The sequence below is a fragment of the Eubalaena glacialis genome, chromosome 2, assembly GCF_028564815.1.
Source record: "Eubalaena glacialis isolate mEubGla1 chromosome 2, mEubGla1.1.hap2.+ XY, whole genome shotgun sequence".
Classification (NCBI taxonomy): Eukaryota; Metazoa; Chordata; class Mammalia; order Artiodactyla; family Balaenidae; genus Eubalaena; species Eubalaena glacialis.
Genome location: NC_083717.1, coordinates 127,845,819 through 127,868,035, shown reverse-complemented (window position 1 = coordinate 127,868,035; position 22,217 = coordinate 127,845,819). Strand labels below are relative to the sequence as shown.

The 22,217-nt window shown below is 38.9% G+C and overlaps 1 protein-coding gene across 3 annotated transcripts in view; it reads right to left on the bottom strand.

Annotated features, from left to right (window-relative positions):
* AP4S1 (adaptor related protein complex 4 subunit sigma 1) overlaps window positions 1–22,217 on the bottom strand; it is a 77,872-nt gene that overhangs the window by 36,061 nt on the left and 19,594 nt on the right. For 2 of the 3 annotated variants that reach the window (XM_061180754.1, XM_061180755.1), the window contains exons 2-5: window positions 9,931–10,138; window positions 7,233–7,319; window positions 5,462–5,530; window positions 303–314 (exon numbers count right to left, since the gene is read on the bottom strand). In XM_061180754.1, the coding sequence (XP_061036737.1) occupies window positions 303–314; window positions 5,462–5,530; window positions 7,233–7,319; window positions 9,931–10,068 (306 nt within the window). In that variant the 5' untranslated portion in view covers window positions 10,069–10,138. Of the gene's footprint in view, window positions 1–232; window positions 315–5,461; window positions 5,531–7,232; window positions 7,320–9,930; window positions 10,139–22,217 lie in introns of all 3 variants that reach the window. The other variant, XR_009699424.1, reaches the window with a different exon arrangement.

Here is a 22,217-nt window from a genome sequence, read left to right as displayed (position 1 = left end):
AATTCTGCAAAAGTCTATTCCATATGCAAAAGTTAAATTAATATATAAGAGTGATTATTAACTACCACCATAGCATTGCCCTGTCTGAAAAATACAAGAATCGTCTTTGCGAAAAAGGGTGGACGGTTTCTGCAAAGCACCTGTACCTCTGGCTGTCTTGTCAGAGCTGTTGATGATTAGCCTTCTGAATTCTGGATTCTGCTGAATTGGTTTCCTGCTCCATGGCACTTACCTGATCAAGACTAGCCTGTTCTTTGCCAAGTACTATGGAAAACTTGGTTCACAGCACTGAAAAAGGATACATCTAATTCACTCTGGAAAAGAGAAAAGAGTCCAAGGATGAGAAAGGGACACTGGGACACAATGCACTTAGCAGAGACAGCGGCTCCTCTGGTTGCCAGCCTGAAAGCAGGTGGGAGAGGCTGCTCTGTAGAGAGAAGCCTGAGTGCGGGAAGGCCCTGAGTTTGGGACAGTGATTTAAAAAAAAGAAATAGGCTGCAGTTTAGAGGACTTTTATAGGCTAGAACAATTCACCTTTAGAGTGTAGAGGGAATAAACTAATGCAACCTTTACAGATCACAGGTAATTTGATAGGTATATACAAAATCGTAATAATGTGCACACAGTTTGAATCCATCAGTTTTACTTCTAGAAGTCTCCCCTAAGGGAACAATTAAATAACGGCACAATGATGTGTGACAGCATATTCAGGGTAATGTTATTTATAGTAGCAAATTGCTGAAAACAAGCTAAGTGTCTATCAAGGGGGGACTACTTAAATAAATTATAGCAAATCCACAAATGGTGACATAGGTACATAAGTCCCGACATACTGTTAAATAAAAAAGCTGGTCTGGGGCTTCCCTGGTGGCGCAGTGGATAAGAATCTGCCTGCCAATGCAGGGGACACGGGTTCGATCCCTGGTCCGGGAAGATCCCACATGCCGCGGAGCAACTAAGCCGGTGTGCCACAACTACTGAGCCTGCGCTCTAGAGCCCGTGAGCCACAGCTACTGAAGCCCACGCACCCATAGCCCGTGCTCCGCAACAAGATAAGCCACCGCAATGAGAAGCCCGCGCACCGCAACGAAGAGTAGCCCTCGCTCACCGCAACTAGAGAAAGCCCGTGCACAGCAACGAAGATCCAACACAGCCAAAAATAAATAAATAAATAAATAAAAATAATAATAAAAATAAAAAATAAAAAAGCTAGTCATAAAATGGTATATACAGCATTATCCCCTGTATATATGTAGATAGATATAGAAATAGTTAGATACAGACAGATACATAAAGCCTAAAAGGCAATGTACCTAACAGTATGTATCAATAAACGGCATGTTCACTGATGATCTGCCCTTTCTTTTTGCTCATATGTATTTTTAATTTTTTTTAATGAACAAATTTATGTCCTGAAAAAGTCATAGATGGAGAAAAGATGAAACAGCTAAATTCATCTTTGAAAGGACTTAAGGTTTGTCAAGTGCAGCACTGACAACTCTGATCCCACTTCCTCAACAGCAACAGCCTTCATCTCTTGCAAAACTGCCTCTTTTGAAGCTAACTGGGCTGGCTTTCTGTTTTTTTTTTTTAAATAGTAATCTTTTATTTATTTATTTATTATTATATTTATTTTTGGCTGTGTTGGGTCTTCGTTTCTGTGCGAGGGCTTTCTCTAGTTGTGGCAAGCGGGGGCCACTCTTCATTGCGGTGCGCGGGCCTCTTCACTTCCGTGGCCTCTCTTGTTGCGGAGCACAGGCTCCAGACGCGCAGGCTCAGTAGTTGTGGCTCACGGGCCTAGTTGCTCCACGGCATGTGGGATATTCCCAGACCAGGGCTCGAACCCGTGTCCCCTGCATTAGCAGGCAGATTCTCAACCACTGCGCCACCAGGGAAGCCCTGGCTTTCTGTTTTGAAACGTGATGTTAAGATGCTTCTTTCAGCCCAGACAGCATGAGATTGATCTCCAAATTTAAGACTTGGAAACTCTAAGATTAAAAATAGCCCCAGAAAGACTGTTTAAAACTCACAAACCTAAAAATAAATCTTACATGACAAGGCATTCTCCATGAGTGGGACAGATTCTATTTTCTTTCCCAGGGTTCTCTTCTCTCTCCTCTTTTTCTTCTTTTTGCTACTGTCATCCTAAACCGGGTCATCCCTTAGTACTGTCCAAGTCCTGTATAATCACCTGGCTTAAATTAAATTCTTATCTTTACTTCTGTGGTTTATGTGGTCACTGACTCTCTCCCCAGAATAACAGCTAAAATTCAGCAACCTGCTATTTATTCTTAGTTACCGAATATAATAATTTTAAAAACCTTAGCAATGATAGTGCCTGTACCCACGCTTTATTCTCCCAGGTTTAAAACATTGCTATCTTGGGAAATTATATTCTTCTTGATAGGTGTTCCCTTAAAGTGACTAACCATGGCCAGCTCTGAATCACAGACCCTGACTTGCAACCAGTCTGTCTAAGAAAGTGGTCATCAGGAGATAAGCTGGAACTAGAGCTATGCTGTCCATATGGTAACCACCTGCCTCACGTGGCGATTTAAATCAATTAAAATTAAATAAAATTATAATTTCAATTCCTCATTTACACTAATCACATTTCAAGTATTCAAGAGGTACATGTGGCTTAGCACCTACCACATTGGATGGCACAGATAGAGAACATTTCTATCACTGCAGAAAGTTCTATTGGACAGAAAGTGCTGGTCTATAGTGCTCTCGCCAAGCAATCAATAAGAAGATGGATTTTAAAACCAGCCCCAGTGACCCTGTCCCTGCAAGGCCAGTCTCTGGAATGGCCAGACCTCTTGCTCTTTCAGCTTTGGAGGGCACCAATCCCTTCCTAGCTAGAGGCACTACCATGTCGCAGGCCACTAGGCAGCTGCCCAGCTCCAACCGCTGAATTAGGAAATAGCTGACAGCAAGCCTCATGCATTAAGGCAGTGGTTCTCAAACTTAAGCATGCATCAGAATCACTTGGAAGGCTTGTTAAAACACAGTTTGCTGTGCCTCAACCCAGAGTTTCTGATTCAGTAGTCTGGGGTAGGCCAAGAGTTTATATTTCTAACAAGTTCCCAGGTAATAATTATGCTGCTGGTCCAGGAACCACACTCTGAGAACAAACTGCACTAAGGCAATGAAAACAGCCTAGTCGATTGTCCTGTAAAGAAGAAGTCTGCCAAACTTTACTTCTGGCATTAGGAGTTCGGCTGAAGATATAATTTTTAACATGAGTTTCTGGACTTCCCTGCTGGCGCAGTGGTTAAGAATCCGCCTGCCAATGCAGGGGGACACGGGTCCGAGCCCTGGTCCAGGAAGATCCCACGTGCCGCAGAGAAACTAAGCCCACGCGCCACAACTACTGAGCCCGCGGGCCACACCTACTGAAGCCCGCGCGCCTAGAGCCCATGCTCCGCAACAAGAGAAGCCACCGCAACGAGAAGCCCACACACCGCAATGAAGAGCAGCCCCCGTTCACCGCAACTAGAGAAAGCCCGCGCGCAGCAACGAAGACACAACGCAGCCAAAAATAAATAAATAAATAAATTTATAAAAACAAAACAAAACATGAGTTTCGTCCTTAGCAGGCTTTAGTGCCCTCAGAATTACTAATTACGTAGCAGATCCCACTCACTGCCTCAGGAGGAAGCAGCTTGGAAACAGTTCCTTCCTAATCCTTTTATTTAAGAGCAAAATGAAACAAACAAAACAATTTTGAAAAATCAGCTTGTGCCACTACTACTTCTTAAGAATGTCTAACCAAGTCTCAGGAAGGCCTATAGTAGCAGAGTAAAACATCTTCACTGATTCTTTTTTGAAAGACTGTTGGATTTCAAACTAACTGCAAAGCTAAAGTCATCAAGATATAGTGGTCCTGGCAGAAGGATAAACATATAAATCATTAGAACAGGACTGAAAGTCCAGAAATAAACCCTTACATTTACGGTCAATTGATTTTTGACAAGGATGCCAAGACAATTCAATGGCGGGAAAGAATAGTCTTTTCAACAAATGTCATTAGGACAATTGGATATTCACATGCAGAAGAATGAAGTTAGACCCCTACTTCAAACCATATACAAAAATTACTCAAAATGGATCAAAGATCTAAATGTAGGAGCTAAAACTATTATATATATAAAACAAATATAACATTGGAGTCAATAAGTCTGAGTTGGGAAAAAAAAGAACACCTAAGAGTAAATCTTTATGACCTTAGGTTAGGCAAAGCCTTTTTAGACATGACACTAAAACATAAGCAACAACAAAAAAAATAATTTAACTTCATCCAGATTAAAAACTATTGTGTTTCAAAGGACACCATCAACAAAGTGAAAAGAAAACCACTGGGGCTTCCCTGGTGGCGCAGTGGTTAAGAATCCACCTGCCAATGCAGGGGATGCGGGTTCGAGCCCTGGTCTGGGAAGATCCCACATGTCATGGAGCAACTAAGCCCGTGAGCCACAACTACTGAGCCCACACGCCACAACTACTGAAGCCCGTGCACCTAGAGCCCGTGCTCCGCAACAAGAGAAGCCACCGCAATGAGAAGTCTGGACACCACAACAAAGAGTAGCCCCCGCTCGCCACAACTAGAGAAAGCCCGTGCAAGGCAACAAAGACCGAATGCAGCCATAAATAAATAAATAAATAAATTTATATAAAAAAAAGAAATACTGATACATGTTACAACGTGATCAGCATAACGTTGAAAACATTATGCTAAATAAAAAAAGCCAGTCACAAAAGACCATATTTTATTGTACTTTATATAATTCTATTTATATAAAATGTCTAGAACAGGCAAACTTATAGAGACAGAAAGTAGACTGAAGATTACCTAGGGCTTGGAGCAGGTGGAGGGGATAATTGGGAGAGAAATGCTAAATGGTATGGTGTTTCTTTCTGGGGTGATGAAATATTTTAAACTTGATTGTGGTGATGGTTACACAACTCTGGGTACATACTAAAAACTATACACTTTAAATGGGTGAACTGTATGTTATTAAATTACATTTCAATACAACTGTTAAAATAAAGGACTGCTGGAAAGGAACTCATGTATTCCTTAAGGGGACTTGGTTTTGATCCTCAAAGCAAGGGTTTGGATGGAAATAATTCTTAAACTAAAAGGGTCCTGGTATCCTAGGAGGGGAAGCAGAAGAAAGAAGAAAAGAGAGAGGAAGTTCGATAGCAAAATATCTTAATTGAGAGAAAGACACAAGAGGTTCTTAGCCTTATAGAACTGGTTCTTTATAAAGATCTAAGACACACATAGGTTTCTAACACTTTGGATGAGCCAGAAGGAAAGGTAACGAAAATTCGGCATCATTTGATTTTTAACTTTTACACATTAAAGCTCTATATTAACACATATTTTTGACATAGACCCATTTCTGGGAAATTGAGCCAAGGACGAAAACCATTTTTTAGTCATTAGACTTACCACTCGGCTGAAGTAGTCGTCTAAAACTTCCACGAAGTTATGGATGAATTCATAAATTGCCATCTCATTCTGAAATAAAAAAGGAAGGGTGCAGTTAGTTTTATTTTTATTTATTTATTTATTTTAAAATTTTTATTTATTTATTTATTTTTTGGCTGTGTTGGGTCTTTGTTGCTGTGCGCGGGCTTTCTCTAGTTGCGGCGAACGGGGGCTACTCTTCATTGCGGTGCACGGGCTTCTTATTGCGGTGGCTTCTCTTGTTGCGGAGCACAGGCTCTAGGTGCATGGGCTTCAGTAGTTGTGGCATGCGGGCTCAGTAGTTGTGGCTCATAGGCTCTAAAGCACAGGCTCAGTAGTTGTGGCACTCGGGCTTAGTTGCTCTGCGGCATGTGGGATCTTCCCGGACCAGGGCTCGAACCCGTGTCCCCTGCATTGGCAAGTGGATTCTTAACCACTGTGCCGCCAGGGAATTCCCAGGTGCAGTTAGTTTTAATATGACCTATTGGGGAAATCAGACATGGAGCTGCCCAGCCAGCAACCAGGTTTTAGAGCATTTGGTAAACAGATAATGTGAGCAAAGCAGCCTTCTATTGACAAATATTCAGAATAGTTCTAGGACTTATTTGTTTAAAAGAAGCTTATCAATAGGGGAAAAGTAGAAAACCTTAACCTCTAAGATTTTTTGAAAAGTCCATGATGAATCTAGCTGAATTGAAACCAGATTGTGTCTGGTGATTATAGAGTTTTAAGGTCTACTCCCTGACTTCATCACCAACTGGCTGAAGCCAGGGTTTTTTTTTTGTTTTTTTTTCCCCCAGGGTCTTCATGTCATCACTTTTCCATCTGTGAAGATGGGAAAACCATCTCAAAGTTTGGTTCATGGATAAAAAAACAATCAACTGAGATTTCAGAGTATTTTAGATCTTAAATACCCTTTCAGGGATTCCATGGCCAAAGGTGCTATTGATCTGGGACTGACCATTTCTGAAAAGGTGAACTATATCTGATGAGATGTAATTACAACACAATCATATTTACAGTTTGCTCTGCCTTCTGAAATGTCAGCCTATGTTTAATGCCACAGTCGTTTGGCCTCTACCCTTGGCTAAGCTGCCCCACTGTGCCACACAGAATGAGGGCAGGAAACTGGTATTGCTTAGGGTCGAGGAAGGCATTCTGTGGTTTTGTGCTTCTCCACAAATTGCTCATCTAATCCAAAAAAAAATCCTAGGTTTATCTCTTCCACACAGTTTCCCCAGCCTTGATAAAAACCAATATCCTTCAAGAGTCAAGATAATTGTTATGGAGGTAAGTGGGGAAGAAAACGTCAATTTAAGGAGGAATAAAAATCAGACTGCTGGGCTTCCCTGGTGGCGTAGTGGTTGAGAATCCGTCTGCCGATGCAGGGGACACGGGTTTGAGCTCTGGTCTGGGAAGATCCCACATGCCACGGAGCAACTAAGTCCGTGAGCCATAACTACTGAGCCTGCGCTCTAGGGCCTGCGAGCCACAACTACTGAGCCCACGTGCCACAACTACTGAAGCCCGCGTGCCTAGAGCCCATGCTCCACAACAAGAGAAGCCATTGCAATGAGAAGCCCACGCACCACAACAAAGAGTAGCCCCCGCTCACTGCAACTAGAGAAAAGCCAGCACGTGTCAGTGAAGACCCAATGCAGCCAAAAATAAATAAATAAATTTATTTTTAAAAAAAATCAGACTGTTATTCATAATTTTCTTGTATTTTCCGTAAGCTCTTCTCTTATCTTACCTCAGTGTCATTAACTCCGACCACAATGAAGAGAGCTGCATACTGCCGATATATCAGCTTAAAATCCTTATATTCAATGAAAGAGCACTAGACAAAACACAATTAGACATTAATTCCTATGGCTGACAGGGATTTCTTCAATATGGCATGCATAATTTCTAGGTTCTGATTTGAGTATCTGTCAACACATTCCTAGAAATATTCAGCATTAAGATGTTACACAGTCTTTGCTGGCCGCCTCCTCACAGTACTCAAGGGAATGCTTGGAAGCATCTCTAGTGGGAGGTGGAGAAGTGGTCTTGGAAAAATGTCTGAGTGTTCACATGGGTTCCCACCTGTACTTCTTCTCATTCCTTTGCTTGGCTCTGTGTGGAACTCAGCCAGCAAAGAAAAGGCTACTAAATAATCAGCATTTTAGACTGCCTCCAAAAGTGAAAATAAGCCAACATGATAAAGAAGATTTTCTTCTTTCCATCTCCCCTGGGCTCTTTTGGAAGCAATTAGAGATTCCGTTTGTACTATCTGATAGTCATTCAAGAGCCAAATATACAGAGCATATACACATGCAAAAAAGAAAAAAATCTTGATTTCTTTTTGGAAAGAATCAATGTAGGCTCTTTTTATAAATTATTTAAAGATGGCTTTTGTGTGGCAGATACTAGACAAAAATCTCCCATTGTAAATATTGCTTTATAGGAATTAATAACTAGCTTACCACTACTGACTAGTGGAAGAAACAACTCCCTTCCCATTCATCTCTCTCCTAAAGCCATTGTACAAAGGGGGAGAGGAAGGCACTGGGTGGACAGGAATTGGGTAGCAGGCTGAAGATACAGTGTTGCCCTTCCTTTGGATTTTTGGGTGCGCTTGACCAAATGGGATTGAGCAAGAACGGTATGACTTTTTACACTGGGATATGTTGCTCTATGGTGCTCAGATGTACCTGGGAATGAAGCTGCAGGTTTTTTTGTTTTGTTTCGGTTTGGTTTGGTTTTTCTTGGCCATGCTGCACAGCTTGTGGGATCTTAGCTCCCTAACCAGGGATCGAACCCGCATCCCTGGCAGTGAAAGTGCAGAGTCCTAACCACTGGACTGCCAAGGAATTTCCGAAGCTGCAAGTTTTGATTATGGCGTTTCTTCCACGGGAAAGCCATTCAACGATCTATATAATGGAGGCGTTTGAGGCTTTTATTTGACATTAGGATAAAAGTATTAAGTCCCGGACCATTCTGCAGCTTTTGGTTCACTGTAGAGCCAGTATTATTTCTGTTCAGTCAGATCTTTCAAGGAAACACAATCTATTTGAAAGAACTGAGAAACATTTTTCAAAGCCTCTCAGGAGTTTCTGACATTCAAAAAAAAGTATCCAAGCACCTTTGTGGATAAAATAAAAATGAAGCTGAGATTGTGTTACTTTGGTACCTGATTGTGCTAAAAGCCCAGTGGGTTCCCTTTAAAATCTAAGATAATTTAGAATGCTTCAAAAATATCTAATGGTACGTTCATTTTAAAGCATATATTTCAGAGGGTAACTTATCAGTGAAAACTATGAAATTGTGGAGTGCCTGCATTCTGTAGAAAGATTCAAACAGAAATACTTCTGCAGTTTGTTTACCTTTACTTAAAGTATGTGGCTATTAACACAGTTCTTTAATAGTTTTTGTTTTCTTTTGACAACTACATAAAGCAGTGTGTGCCACGGCAGGCCAAAGTAGTCATTCAAAGAGGACTCGGAGATGTTCTGACTGGAAAATCAATTTAGAAGCCAAGGGAAGCACCGTTCTAATGCGTAACTTGTGAGCACTGATGTAGCTTCATATTTTATGACTTACCAGTGGTTCCCACAAGCAGCCTTTCTACATATGCACTGAAAAAGAGAACTAGCAAAATTAATGGGTGATTTAAATAAGCTTTCTGAATTTGCATTAGTTTACTCAGTGATTTCCAAAGGATTCCAAGTTTAGGGCCTAGACTAAGTAATTCTCCAATTAAAGTCCTTTGTAAAAGTAGACTCAGTTTTTACAATTCCTGTTTACTATTATTTTAACGATTTAATTTAACCTCAATTTTGGCAGAATGGATAGATTCGTTGTTTCATATGAATTTTTTAACTTCCATTTCTCCCATCTATATAATAAAATAAGACAAGTTCAAATCAAGTTTGTTTTGTTTTTAAATTACTTGTTCCAGTATTATGTTGGTGGTAAATTTATAAAAATGATAAGCAGAAAAAAACTGCACTCCACATGAGAATCATGTTATTATCCTCCGGCACAAAGTGGGTCTTGACTGTTCCCCTCTATACTGGTCATCTGACCTTCATCTTTTGGCTTAAAGAAAGCCATCTGCTACAGGCACTCCCAAGAGTTCCAAGGGCTGAATTCATATGAACAAAAAAAAAAAGGTATGTCTATTAGCAGGCTTAAATTTGAGCTGCCACTTCCATAGTGCAATAAGACAAATATGCTGACCTAAATATGAACCCAAGACTTTTCCTGATTTTCTTTGCTTTTATTTTCCTTAAGGGGATGTAAAGAGAGCTATGCGGCAGTCTTCATTTCACTTCATTTGTTAATTTTCCCTAATAGCTATTGAAAGAATGTAGTTCAAAGAAAACGATGGCCCCCGAGACTCAGTAATAATAAATCTGCCACTGCTGAGTTGAATGCAGAGATCAAAGAGAGAATCAGAAACTTACTTGTTCATTGGATCGAGAGAGACAGCTCTTTATGACTTCTGTTTCCAGAAGCGTACGCTTATTAATCTCCACATGTTCATAGTACTTAGAAAGTCGGGTCTGCCCTTGTTTATTCACCATGAGGAAAAATTTTATCATTTTTTTTTCTGGCCAGTATTTTTCCAAATATAGTTCAAAAATTATGGCGAGGGGTAGCTGTAACCAGAACCTGAAGAATAAAAGAACAACAGAAAGGCAAGATCAAATTTCTCAAGAATCATATTAAATGTGTTCCATAGATGAACCAGAAGTAAAACGTCTTCTGATAACATTGGTCTTCACTCCGATGAACTAAATGAGACTTTAATAAATAACTAAAGATAAATTTTCTTTAGTTATCCTCCAAAACATTTTTGAGTATCCACAGTAGTTCTACTCATATTCATTCAATTGTTTCATCAATCTTGTTGGGCGCCAACTATGTGTCAAGCACTAGAAGGAGAATATGGATGAAGAAGTAATGATTTCTGATCTTCAGATCATGACCTAGCAAAGGTACTGGATAGGTAAACAAATAACAGCAGTACAAGGTGATGAGTTATAACTGGGACGGGTATACTTCTGTGGTGCACAATAGGGAGGGACAAGGAGCATCATGGGAAAGTTGGGAATGGCTTCCCAGACAAGGGGCATTTAAGCAAGATCTTGAAGAATGACCCAGAGGGAAAGACTCTGAGGCACAGAAAATAGGGGTATGAAAGCTCTGGGAAGTTCACGTTGGTTGCAGGTCAGGGGGCAAGAAGAATGGTCATAGGAAATTGAGCTGCTCACATAAGATAAAATTGGCTTTAGAAGTTATGCTAAGGAATATGAAATTTATTCTATGGACAATGGAGACAGGATGTGTAGTGAAGCTCTTCTTTCCTTAGTGTTGAAAGCAGTAGTAACTTCAACTATTTGTCAAAGTCCTCGAACAAGGCCCTGTAACAAGTCCTATAAGGTTCTGTACTCAGCAATTTACACACATTATTTAGTTCTCACAATTTTCTGCGGCAGGGACTTCTGTTATCCCCATTTTAAGGACAAGAAAACTGAATTTTACGGATGTTAAGGCACCCAGCATACCTGGATTACTGTGTGTCAGGGGTGAGATGCAGCTCAGAGGCCAAGCGCACGCACAGATCCATAACACCCCTACTCCTCTCCTCCTCATTCATGCTTGTGGGTTTATTTCAAACTCAGCTGTATTGAATCCCATGTTTGTTATTCTTACACTTAATATAGTTTTTGAAATAATCAATGCAAAAGCGCACAATATTGACCAATGGCCAGTTCTTTCATCATGAGCATCAGAGCTGTCTCATTGGCCAATCTTACAATATCATATTCACATTTTGTAATATCTTTGAAAATCAGTGCAAGAGACCAAGGTTAACAATAGTTCTTAAGCGAAATTTTAAAACTTGGAATAATTTTACAGAATAGTTACAACAGATGATGAGATAATATTTTTATATTATTTTTTGCCTTCCTAGCTCATCTCTTATTTCCTAAACCCTATCAGACAGGTGATTATCTCATAACAATTCCAAACATTAAGAGCTAGTTAGAGGCAGATCCAGTCTGGCAAAGCCTGGGGCTGCTGTGTTCATTCAGTGCGCAGAACAGGATGTCATCTAGACCAGCTCAGCCGGGGATTTGACAGCTGTGCCACAGGGGGAGGCCTGTGGTCATTCACTCCCTTTTCCAGGAAGATAAACTCACTACTGTAGGTGGCATTGCAACATACTCTGTGTTATTTAATCATTTGGTGTTAATTCCTGCTTTTATCCTCCTTACAAATTACTGCCAGTAAAAATTATGGCAGATGACTAATAAATTAAGATTACCATCCTTTCTTTTATTCCCTTTCAGCAAAGTTATTTTAAAACCATCTTTATGAAAGTTAGAAATGACAATCCTATACCTTGGATTCCAACTGCCAGGTAAAAGAAAAAAATATTGTCTCAAAGGTACTCATGGCCAAACCCTTGCCTTTAAATGCCCTGGTTGCATTAAGTGGTAAAATGAGATGTAAAATGATCCCACTGAGATGCTACACCAAGGGATCAAATTGGTTTCCACCTTACAAGCACAGCATTCCTTCCCACTGACTTCAAGAGCAAGGATGACAAACAAGGACGTGCTGAACTGATACTCATTAGGACACAAGTCTTGAAAATAGTAGCTGAAGGCATCTAAAGACTTGAATACAGTATTTTTTTTTGCATGCTCATAAACAATTACACGATTTACAACTGTAGGATAGACAGTGGTAATAAAGCAGACAAGCAAAACTGTAAAGTATTTCTATTATAAAATATACAACACCAAAATATACAATGTGGAGACTCAGAGACAGGCACATGTTGGAGAACTGAAGATGAATGACATAAGCACCTGCCCTGGTTACTAATTATCAGGGAGGAGGGAGATCAAATAATTATGAAACTGAGGCAGGGCAATAAGAAGGAATATGCTTAGACAAGTGCTGGGAGTGGTCAGGGAGCAGATATGAACTTCCTCTGTCAATATACTCTTTGCATTCAACAACACACAGGCTGGGAAAGATGTCTTGATTGCCAAGAAGGTAGGAGATTCCACACCCAAGAACTTGTGTGAATGTGTGTGAAAAATCAAGGAAGAATAAAAAAGAAACTTTACTGGGGAAGACATTACACAAAGGGTGCTAGGATGCCTAAAGGCCAAGACTAGGGAGGTTGGTAGATTCACAGTAGAATATAAACAGATCAGCGTCCCAGCCCCCTACATGATGTAAACTTAATGCTTAGAGAAAAGACAGACTGGAAAGACTGAAGTAAGTATTGAACTGGGCACAGTTTTCATACTTCTGATGGTGTATTTCTGGGAGTTAGAACTGGAAGAATCTTTATAGGTTGTCATACCCAAAGATGACAAATAGATTTCAACTTGGGTGCCAACTTTGATTAACTGTACTAACCGCATTGAGCACTGTGTTGGGAAGGATTCCGAAGCTGTTTTCAGGTTCAGAGCAAGACGATGTCATGAATAATTAGTAATGTCAGTTGTGGGTTAGGAAGCAGGGTGTGGCAACATATGCATCTTGTATCTGTCATCTCTGATGTGCACTCCCTTTATTTTGTAGATGGGAAAACTGGTAATCTGAGATGCAGAGTGAAGTCATGAATTCTGGTCTCTTGACTCATAATGCTGTCTTTAATTTATCACATTGCCTCTGCCTCACTCAGTGTATTAGTGTCATTAATGTCCATTTAAGCTTAATAAGCATCAACTTCAGGTATCTCTGGGAATGATCAACTCAACATTATCTTTTCTAATGCTGCTGCACAATTAATGGAAAATACCAAACGATTCACTGCACGAAAACAGTAGAGTAGGAAGTTTTTGGAAATGAAAATGTTATTTGATGATGGCTAACATCCTTTCTAGCTCTAAATGCTTTCTATGTACCCCAGAACCATAATATTGTAAAACTCACACACACACACACATACACACACACACACACACACTCAGGGAATATCAGACAAAAACTTTGTTTTTGCCCCATGAAAATGACTGAAATAAAATCCCCCAAGTTACAAAGCCAATTTCCACCAAAAAATGTATAGTACTTGTAAGGTATAATAGTCAAAAGCATGAACTAGGTAGAGCTCGACTGTTCGGCTCTACTACTTATTAGCCTTGTGATCCAGGGCAAATTACTTAATCTTTCTGTACTCAGTCTGAGGTACAATGGGAATAATATTAGTACTGACCTTCTAGGTTGTGAGGAGTAGTTAGTATATGTAACATTCTTAGAACAGTGTTTGGCAGTTGGCATGAAGTGAGTGCTATGTAAGTGTTGGCCAATGTCATTACGATAGTACATCACCTCTTCCTCAGACAAGCCTTTACTGCCTATCCCAATCCCTCTTTCTAACCACAAAAAGTTGGCTATCTTTTCTTTGAACCCATCACTGTATCTTACAAAACCTGTCACCCTAAATAATCACTATTTGATTACATTCTGAGCTCCCCTACCAGACCAGTGATTTTTACTGTTTTACTGTGAAATATTTTATGCTGTGATATATTTTACATTGTGACCCAGTATACAGGTACATACATATCTGAATGGAAGTTCATAAAACAATACTCGCCCATACTTTGTGTATTGTACTCCAGTATCTTCTATGACCTTTCATTTTGTAAAAAATGCAGTTGTGAGGGGTTTGGATTACACAGATGTATGGATTTTTCAAAACTCACCAAATGTAAATTTTACATAAAAAGAAACTAATACTCTGGTTAATGATATACATGCTGAAGTATTGAGGAGAAATGTACTGATGTCTACAATTTACTTTGTTTTTTGTGGGGGCGAGCTGTGCTGCATGGCTTGCAGGATCTCAGTTCCCCAACCAGGGATCAAACCCGGGCCATGGCAGAGAAAGCCCGGAATCCTAACCACTAGGCCACCAGCGAACTCCCTAAAATTTACCTTGAAATGCACCAAAAAAACTAAGATAAACTAATGGATGGATAGACAGATGGATAGATGGTTAGATATATGATAAAGTAAGTACAGTCGGCCCTCTAGATCTGTGGGTTCCGTATCCACAGATTCAACCAACCATGGATTGAAAATATTTGGGAAAAAAAAAATTCCAATATGTTCCTAAAAGCAAAACTTGAATAGGCTGTGCACTGGCGACTATTTACATAGCATTTACATTGTATTAGATATTATAAGTAATTTAGAGTTATTTCTAGATTAAGTTATTTTAAAGTATATGGAAGGATATGCGTAGGTTATATGCAAACACTAAGCCATTTTACATAAGGAACTTGAACATTCACTGATTTGGGTATGTGTGGAAACCCCGGAACCAATCCCCCATGGATACTGAGGGATGGATGACTATACAGTAAAAGATTAACGGTAGAATTTAGGTGGTGAGTATATGGGAATTCACTGTGAAATTCTTTTCAACTTTGTAGTATATTTGAAAATCGTCACTACAAAATATTGAGGAAAAATGCTAGTTGTGGCCCACTGATTTTTTTTTTTTAATTCCATAGATTTTATTTTTTAGAATAGTTCTAGATTTACAGAAAAAATTGCAAGGACAGTATAGAGTGTTCTCATATACTCCACACCCAGTCTCCCCTATTATCAACATCTTAGTTAGTATGGTACATATGTTACAATTAATGAATTGATACATTATTACTACCTGAAGTCTATACTTTATTCAGATTTCCTTACATTTTACTGAATGTCCTTTTTCAGTTATAGGATCCAATATTATATTTAATCTTCACATCTCCTTGGAATGCACTTGGCTTTGACAGTTTCTTACGCTTTCCTTGTTTTTGATGACCTTAACAGTTTTAAAGAACACTGATCAGGTATTTTATAACATGTCCCTCTATTGAGATTTGTCTGATGTTTTTCTCACGATTAGACTGGGTTTATGGGTTTTGGGGAGGAAGACAACAGAGGTCAAGTGCCATTTTCATCACACCCTATCAAGGGCACATACTACCAACATGACCTATCACTGTTGATGTTACCTTGGTCACCTGGCTGAGGTAGTTTTTGTCAGGTTTCTTTACTGTAAAGTTATTCCCTAACCCCATCCCTTGCCCTTTCCATATTGTACTCGTTGGAAGGAATTCATTACGTGCAGCCCACGTTTAAGGGGTAGGGATTTATGTTCGATCTCCTTGAGGTGGGAGTATCTACATAAAATTATTTGAAATTCTACTGCACAGGAGATCTATTCTACCTATTTATTTATTTATTCAACCATTTATTTATATCAGTATTGACCCATGGATATTTTATTTTATACTTTGAGTTATAATCCAATATGACCCAATGATTTTTAATTTCAGAATCTGCTAAAGGACTATGACCCAAAATTTGAAAAACACTATACCAGACAATGAACTTGTGGGTAGGGTCTATATCTTACTTCAGATATTTGCATTGTGCCTAGTATACAGTAAGCATCCAATAAATGTTTGTTGAGGGACTTCGCTGATGGTCCAGTGGTTAAGACTCTGAACTTCCACTGCAGGGGGCACAGGTTCGATCCCTGGGCAGGGAATTAAGATCCTGTATGCCGTGCAGCGCAGCCAAAATACATTTAAAAAAAAAAAAATTGTTGAATGAATGAAAGCTTTCTTTGTTTAGCAATAAATTTTCCTTAAATAAAAATCACAAAAGTATTCAAGCAAAGCAGACATATAAAATACCCTGGTATCCCAACTCCTACTGCAAATCCTGTTCATCTTACCAAAGACTGAGCCAATGTTTTTCAGTATGTTTAGTACATATCCTTCTAGACCTTTTCCTTTTAAAATAAGTACACATGAGTACATACTGATTTAAATACATGATTGAATAAATAAATGGGACAGAAGAGTATCAAACATATATGTTGATACTCTCTCCTCCAGGAGGTAGAGCTTAATTCCCCCCATCCATCTGAGAGTTAGCTGAACCTAGTGGCTCACTTCCAAAGAACAGAAGATGGGAATGGAAAATAGTAACTTTATAGTAGAAAACCTGGCACACACCACCTTAACCAAGTGATGAAGGCTAAATCATCAACGATGTCATGTTCCACCCCCGCCACCATATGACATGATGAGAAGAGTACTTCACCTCTGCGGTATTCTTCCCCAAACCCATAATCCCACTCTAATCATGAGAAAATACATTAGACAAACCCACATTAAAGGACATTCTAAAAAATATCTGGGCTGTACTCCCTGAAACGTGAAAAACCAGGAAAGCATGAGAACCTGTCACAGGTCAGAGAAGATCTAAGGAGATAATAATGACTACATGCAATGTGGTATCCTGCAGGGGCTCACAGAACAGAAAAGGATATTAATGAAAAACTGGTGAATAGTCTAAGTTCGGTTAATAATAATGCTACCCAAGTTGTTTTTTTAGATTTGATAAATGTACCACGGTAATGCGAGAAGATAATACTAGGGGAGATAGGTGAGGGTATACAGAAATTCTCTGTACTATCTTTGCAACTTTTTTATAAATCTAAAATTATTCCAAATATGGGGAGTTCCCTGGTGGCCTAGTGGTTAGGATTCCAGGCTTTCAATGCCACGGCCTGGGTTCAATCCCTGGTCGGGGAACCGAGATCCTGCAAGCCTCGTGGTGCGGCCAAAAATAAATCAATAAAATAACATAAAATAATTCCAAATAAAAAGTTTATTAAAATTAAAAAAAGGGACCTACAAGTATTTGTATCAAAATGAAGAGGGCTTGTTTGCTGGTATGTATATTTAGTTATATTTGGTTCTATTGCTTAAATATCTTAATTTTTATCAGCATAATATAGATGTTTAGGTATGAGGTTCATTTTTATTAACATTCTCACTGATTATACTTGTCTTTCTTATTTTCTTTTAGCTAAGAGACATGCTAATTTTATTTATTTATCTACTTATTTATTTATTTACTTACGCTGCGCCGTGCAGCATGCGGGATCTAAGTTCCCTAACCAGGGATTGAACCCGTGCCCCTCAGCATTGGGAGCTCGGAGTCTTAACCACTGGACCGCCAGGGAAGTCCTGAGACACGCTAATTTTAATAGATAAGGTGTGTGTATGTGCATAAATGTGTATGTTCTATAAATGGCTTAGTCTGCCAGTCTGTCAGGCTCTATTCTGACCTAGATAACATCTTGATCTCCCATTCATCTTTCTACCACATATCATCATTTGGGAACCTTCCCTCTTTTTCCCTAGCCCCACGGGTTGGCAAACTTTTTCTGAAAAGGGCCAGGTAATATTTTAGGCTTTGAGGGCCATGTGGTCCCTTTCACAACTACTCAATCACTCAGCCACTGCAGGATGAAAGTAGTCACACATGATGTAAATAATATGTAAAGAAATGGGTATAACTGTCTTCCAATAAAACTTTATTTATAAAAATAGTCAGCAACTGGATTCATCTGCAGGCTGTCATTTGCTCTACTCTAGACCAGTGCTCATCAAACTTAATGAGCACCTAAATCATTTGGGGAGCATATTAAAATACAGAATCTGATTCAGTATGTCTGGGGCAGGGACCATACTCAGTGCATCAAAGTTTTAAAGACTCATTAAAGTACACACGTACAAGGTCATGAAGTCTGCCTTTCTGCTTATGAAATCATATCAAATAACACCAACTGAGTGCTCACTAGGTACAAGACAGTAAAGGAAGAGAGTAAACAGAAACACAGGTATTACAGGTAATTTCTTTCATTTGATCATGGATCTTAATCCATACTGTGCTCGATAAGAGGGCAATCTGGCTTGACATGTCACCCCACAGATCCTCAGGTTCATCCAGTTGATCTGACTGGCTTGGGTGGCAGCCCCATCCCTCATGGCCCCAGGTAGTCTCTCTCAAAGTTGTACATATATTGGAATACAGTGACGTTTCCAAGAAGCAGAGAATCATTCTTTTGCCAACGATTTACCAGTAGCTGACGAGAATATTTCATTTCACCTCAAGAAATTACAACAATGCATTTAGACCCTTATGTCACACCATACACAAAAATTAACTCAAAATAGATCATAGACCTAACTGTAAGAGGTAAAACTATAAAACTTTTAGAAGAAACAGATTTAAGAGCAAATGCACAATCCATAACAGAAACAAAAATTTTTGACGAACTGGATTTTATCAGATTGAAAAACTTATACGTTAAAAGATACCATTAAGAAAATGAAAAGTCACAGACTGGGAGAAATTATTTGCAAATCATATATCTGATAAAGGACTTGTATCTAGAATATATAAAAGACTTTTAATAGGAAGACATGCATCACAATTAAAAAATAAACAAAGAGAACCTACTGTATAGCACAGGGAATTATATTCAATATCTTGTAATAACCTATAATGGAAAAGAATCTGAAAAAGAATATATATATATATATATATATATATATATATATATATATGGACTTCCCTGGTGGTCCAGTGGTTAAGAATCCGTCTTGCAATGCAGGGGACACCTGTTCGATCCCTGGTCGGGGAACTAAGATCCCAGATGCCTCGGGGCAACTAAGCCCGCGAGCTGCAACTACTGAGCCCACAAGCCACAACTAGACAGAAGTCCGCACACCGCAAAGAAAGATCCCGCATGCCACAGCTAAGGCCCAACTGAGCCAAAAATAAATAAATTAAAAAAAAAAAAAAAAGAATACACACACAAACACACACCAGAAACATCGCTGAACACCTGAAACACTGTAAATCAACTATACTTCAATAAAAAAAAGAATAATGGATCTGAAAATACATTTGAACAAACAGGATATATGAATGGCTAATAAGCATGTGAAAAGATGTTCAACATCATTAAACCTTAGGAAAATGCAAATTAAAACTATAACAAGATACCACTTCACACCCACTTGAATGGCTATAACAAAAAATGCAGAAAATAACACGTGCTGGCCAGGATGTGAAGACACTGGAACCCTCATATGGTACTGGTGGAAATGTAAATGTTACAGTCACTTTTTTTTTTTAATTGAAGTATAGTTGATGTACAATATTATATGTTACAGGTGTACAGTATAGTGATTCACAATTTTTAAAGGTTATACTCCATTTATAGTCATAAAACATTGGCTATATTTCCTGTGTTGTACAATATATCCTTGTAGCTTATTTTATACATACTAGTATGTACTTCTGAATCCCCTACCCTTATATTGCCCCTCCCCACTTCCCTCTCCCCACTGGTAACTATATCTGTGAGTCTGTTTCTTTTATGTTATACTCACTAGTTTGTTGTATTTTTTAGATTCCACATATAAGTGATAACAGAGTATTTGTCTTTCTCTGCCTGACTTATTTCACTTAGCGTAATAACTTCTAGGTCCATCCACATTGTCGCAAATGGCAGAGTTTCATTTTTTTTTTAATGGTTCAGTAATATTCCATTGCATATACATATACCACATCTTCTTTATCCATTCATCTGTTGATAGACACTTAGGTTGCTTCCATATCTTGGCAATCGTAAATAATGCTGCTATGAACATTGGGGTGCATGTAGCTTTTCTAATTAGTGTTTTTATTTCTTTCGGATATACACCTAGGAGTGGAATTGCTGGGTCATATGGTAGTTTGATTTTTAGTTTTTTGAGAACCCTCCATACTGTTTTCCACAGGGACTGCACCAGTTTACATTCTCACCAACAGTGTAAGAGAGTTCCCTTTTCTCCACATCCTTGCCAACATTTGTTATTCGTGTTTTTTGATGATAGCCATTCTGACAGGTGTGAAGTGATATCTCATTGTGGTTTTGAGTTGCATGTCTCTGACAATTAGCAACGTTGAGCATCTTTTTCTTGTTCCTGTTGGCCATCTGTATGTCTTCCATGGAAAAATGTCTTTTCAGGTCTTCAGTGCATTTTTTAATCGGGTTGTGTATTTTTTTTTATTGAGTTGTAAGAGCTGTTTATATATTTGGGATATTAACCCCTTATCAGTCATATCATTTGCAAATATTTTCTCCCATTCTGTGGGTTGTCTTTTCGTTTCCTTTGCTGTGCAAAATTTTTAAGTCTAATTAGGTCTCATTTGTTAATTTTTGCTTCTATTTTCTTTGTTTTAGAAAACAGATTCCAAACAATATTGCTACAATTTATGTCAAAGAGTATTCTGCTTATGTTTTCCTCCAGGAGTTTTATGGTTTCTGGTCTCAGATTTAGGTCTTTAATCCACTTTGGGTTTATTTTTGTATATGGTGTTAGAGAATGTTCTAATTCAGCGGTCCCCAACCTTTTTGGCACCAGGGACTGGTTTCGTGGAAGTCAATTTTTCCATGGATGGGGCAGGGGGCAGAGACATGGTAGTTCAGGCAGTCATGCGAGAGATGGGGAGTGGCAGATGAAGCTTCGCTCGCTCGCCCACCGCTCACCTCCTGCTGTGCGGCCTGGTTCCTAACAGGCTGTGGACTGGTACCGGTCCATGGCCTGGGGGTTGGGGACCCCTGTTCTAATTCATTCTTTTACATGTAGTTGTCCAGTTTTCCCAGCACCACTTATTGAGGAGACTGTCTTTTCTCCATTGTACAGTCTTGCCTGGTTTGTCATAGATTAATTGACCATAAATGCATGGGTTTATTTCTGGGATCTATATTTTGGTCCATTGATCTCTATGTCTGTTTTTGTGCCAGTACCATACTGTTCTGATTACTGTAGTTTTATAATATAGTCTGAAGTCAGGAAGTGTAATTCCTCCAGCTCTGTTCTTCTTTCACAAGATTGTTTTGGCAATTCAGGGTCTTTGGTATTTCCATACAAATTTTAAAATTATTTGTTCTAGTTCTGTGAAAAATACCATTGGTATTTTTAAAAAATTATTATTATTTTAATTTCTTTCTTTTTTTTTTGGTTGCGTTGGGTCTTCGTTGCTGTGCACGGGCTTTCTCTAGTTGCGGCAAGCCCATTGGTATTTTTATAGGGATTGCACTGAATCTGTAGATTGCCTTGGGTAGCATGGTCATTTTAACGATATTGATTCTTCCAATCTCAGAATACAATATATCTTTCTGTTTGTGTCATCTTCAATTTCATTCATCAGTGTCTGATAGTTTTCCAAGTACAGGTCTTTTACCTCTTAGGTAGGTTTATTCCTAGGTATTTTATTCTTTTTGATGTGATAAGAACTGGGTCTTCTTTTTTTTTTTTTGGCCATGCCACATGGCTTGTGGGATCTTAGTTCCCCGATCAGGGATCGAACCCGCACCCTCAGTGAAAACACGGAGTCCTAACCACTGGACTGCCAGGGAATTTTGATGCGATGATAAATGGGATCATTTCCTTAATGTCGCCTTCTGATAGTTCATTGTTAGTTTATAGAAATGCAATGGATTTCTGTATATTAATTTTGTATCATGCATAAATGATACAGCCACTTTGGAAAACAATTTGGCAGTTTCTTAAAAAGTTAAAGATGAACTTACCATATTATCCAGAGATTCTACTTCTAAATATATACCCAAGAGAAATGAAAACATATGTCCACAAAAATAATTTGTACATGAATGTTCATAAAAGCATTACTCTTAATAGACAAAAAGTAGAAACAAACCAAATGTCCACCAGCTAATGAATGTATTAAAATAAATGGGGTGTATCTAACGACAAAGGAAAACTATTCAACAGCAAATGAGAAGAAAATACTGCCACATGCTACAAAATGGATGAACCTTTAAAACATTATGTTAAGTGAA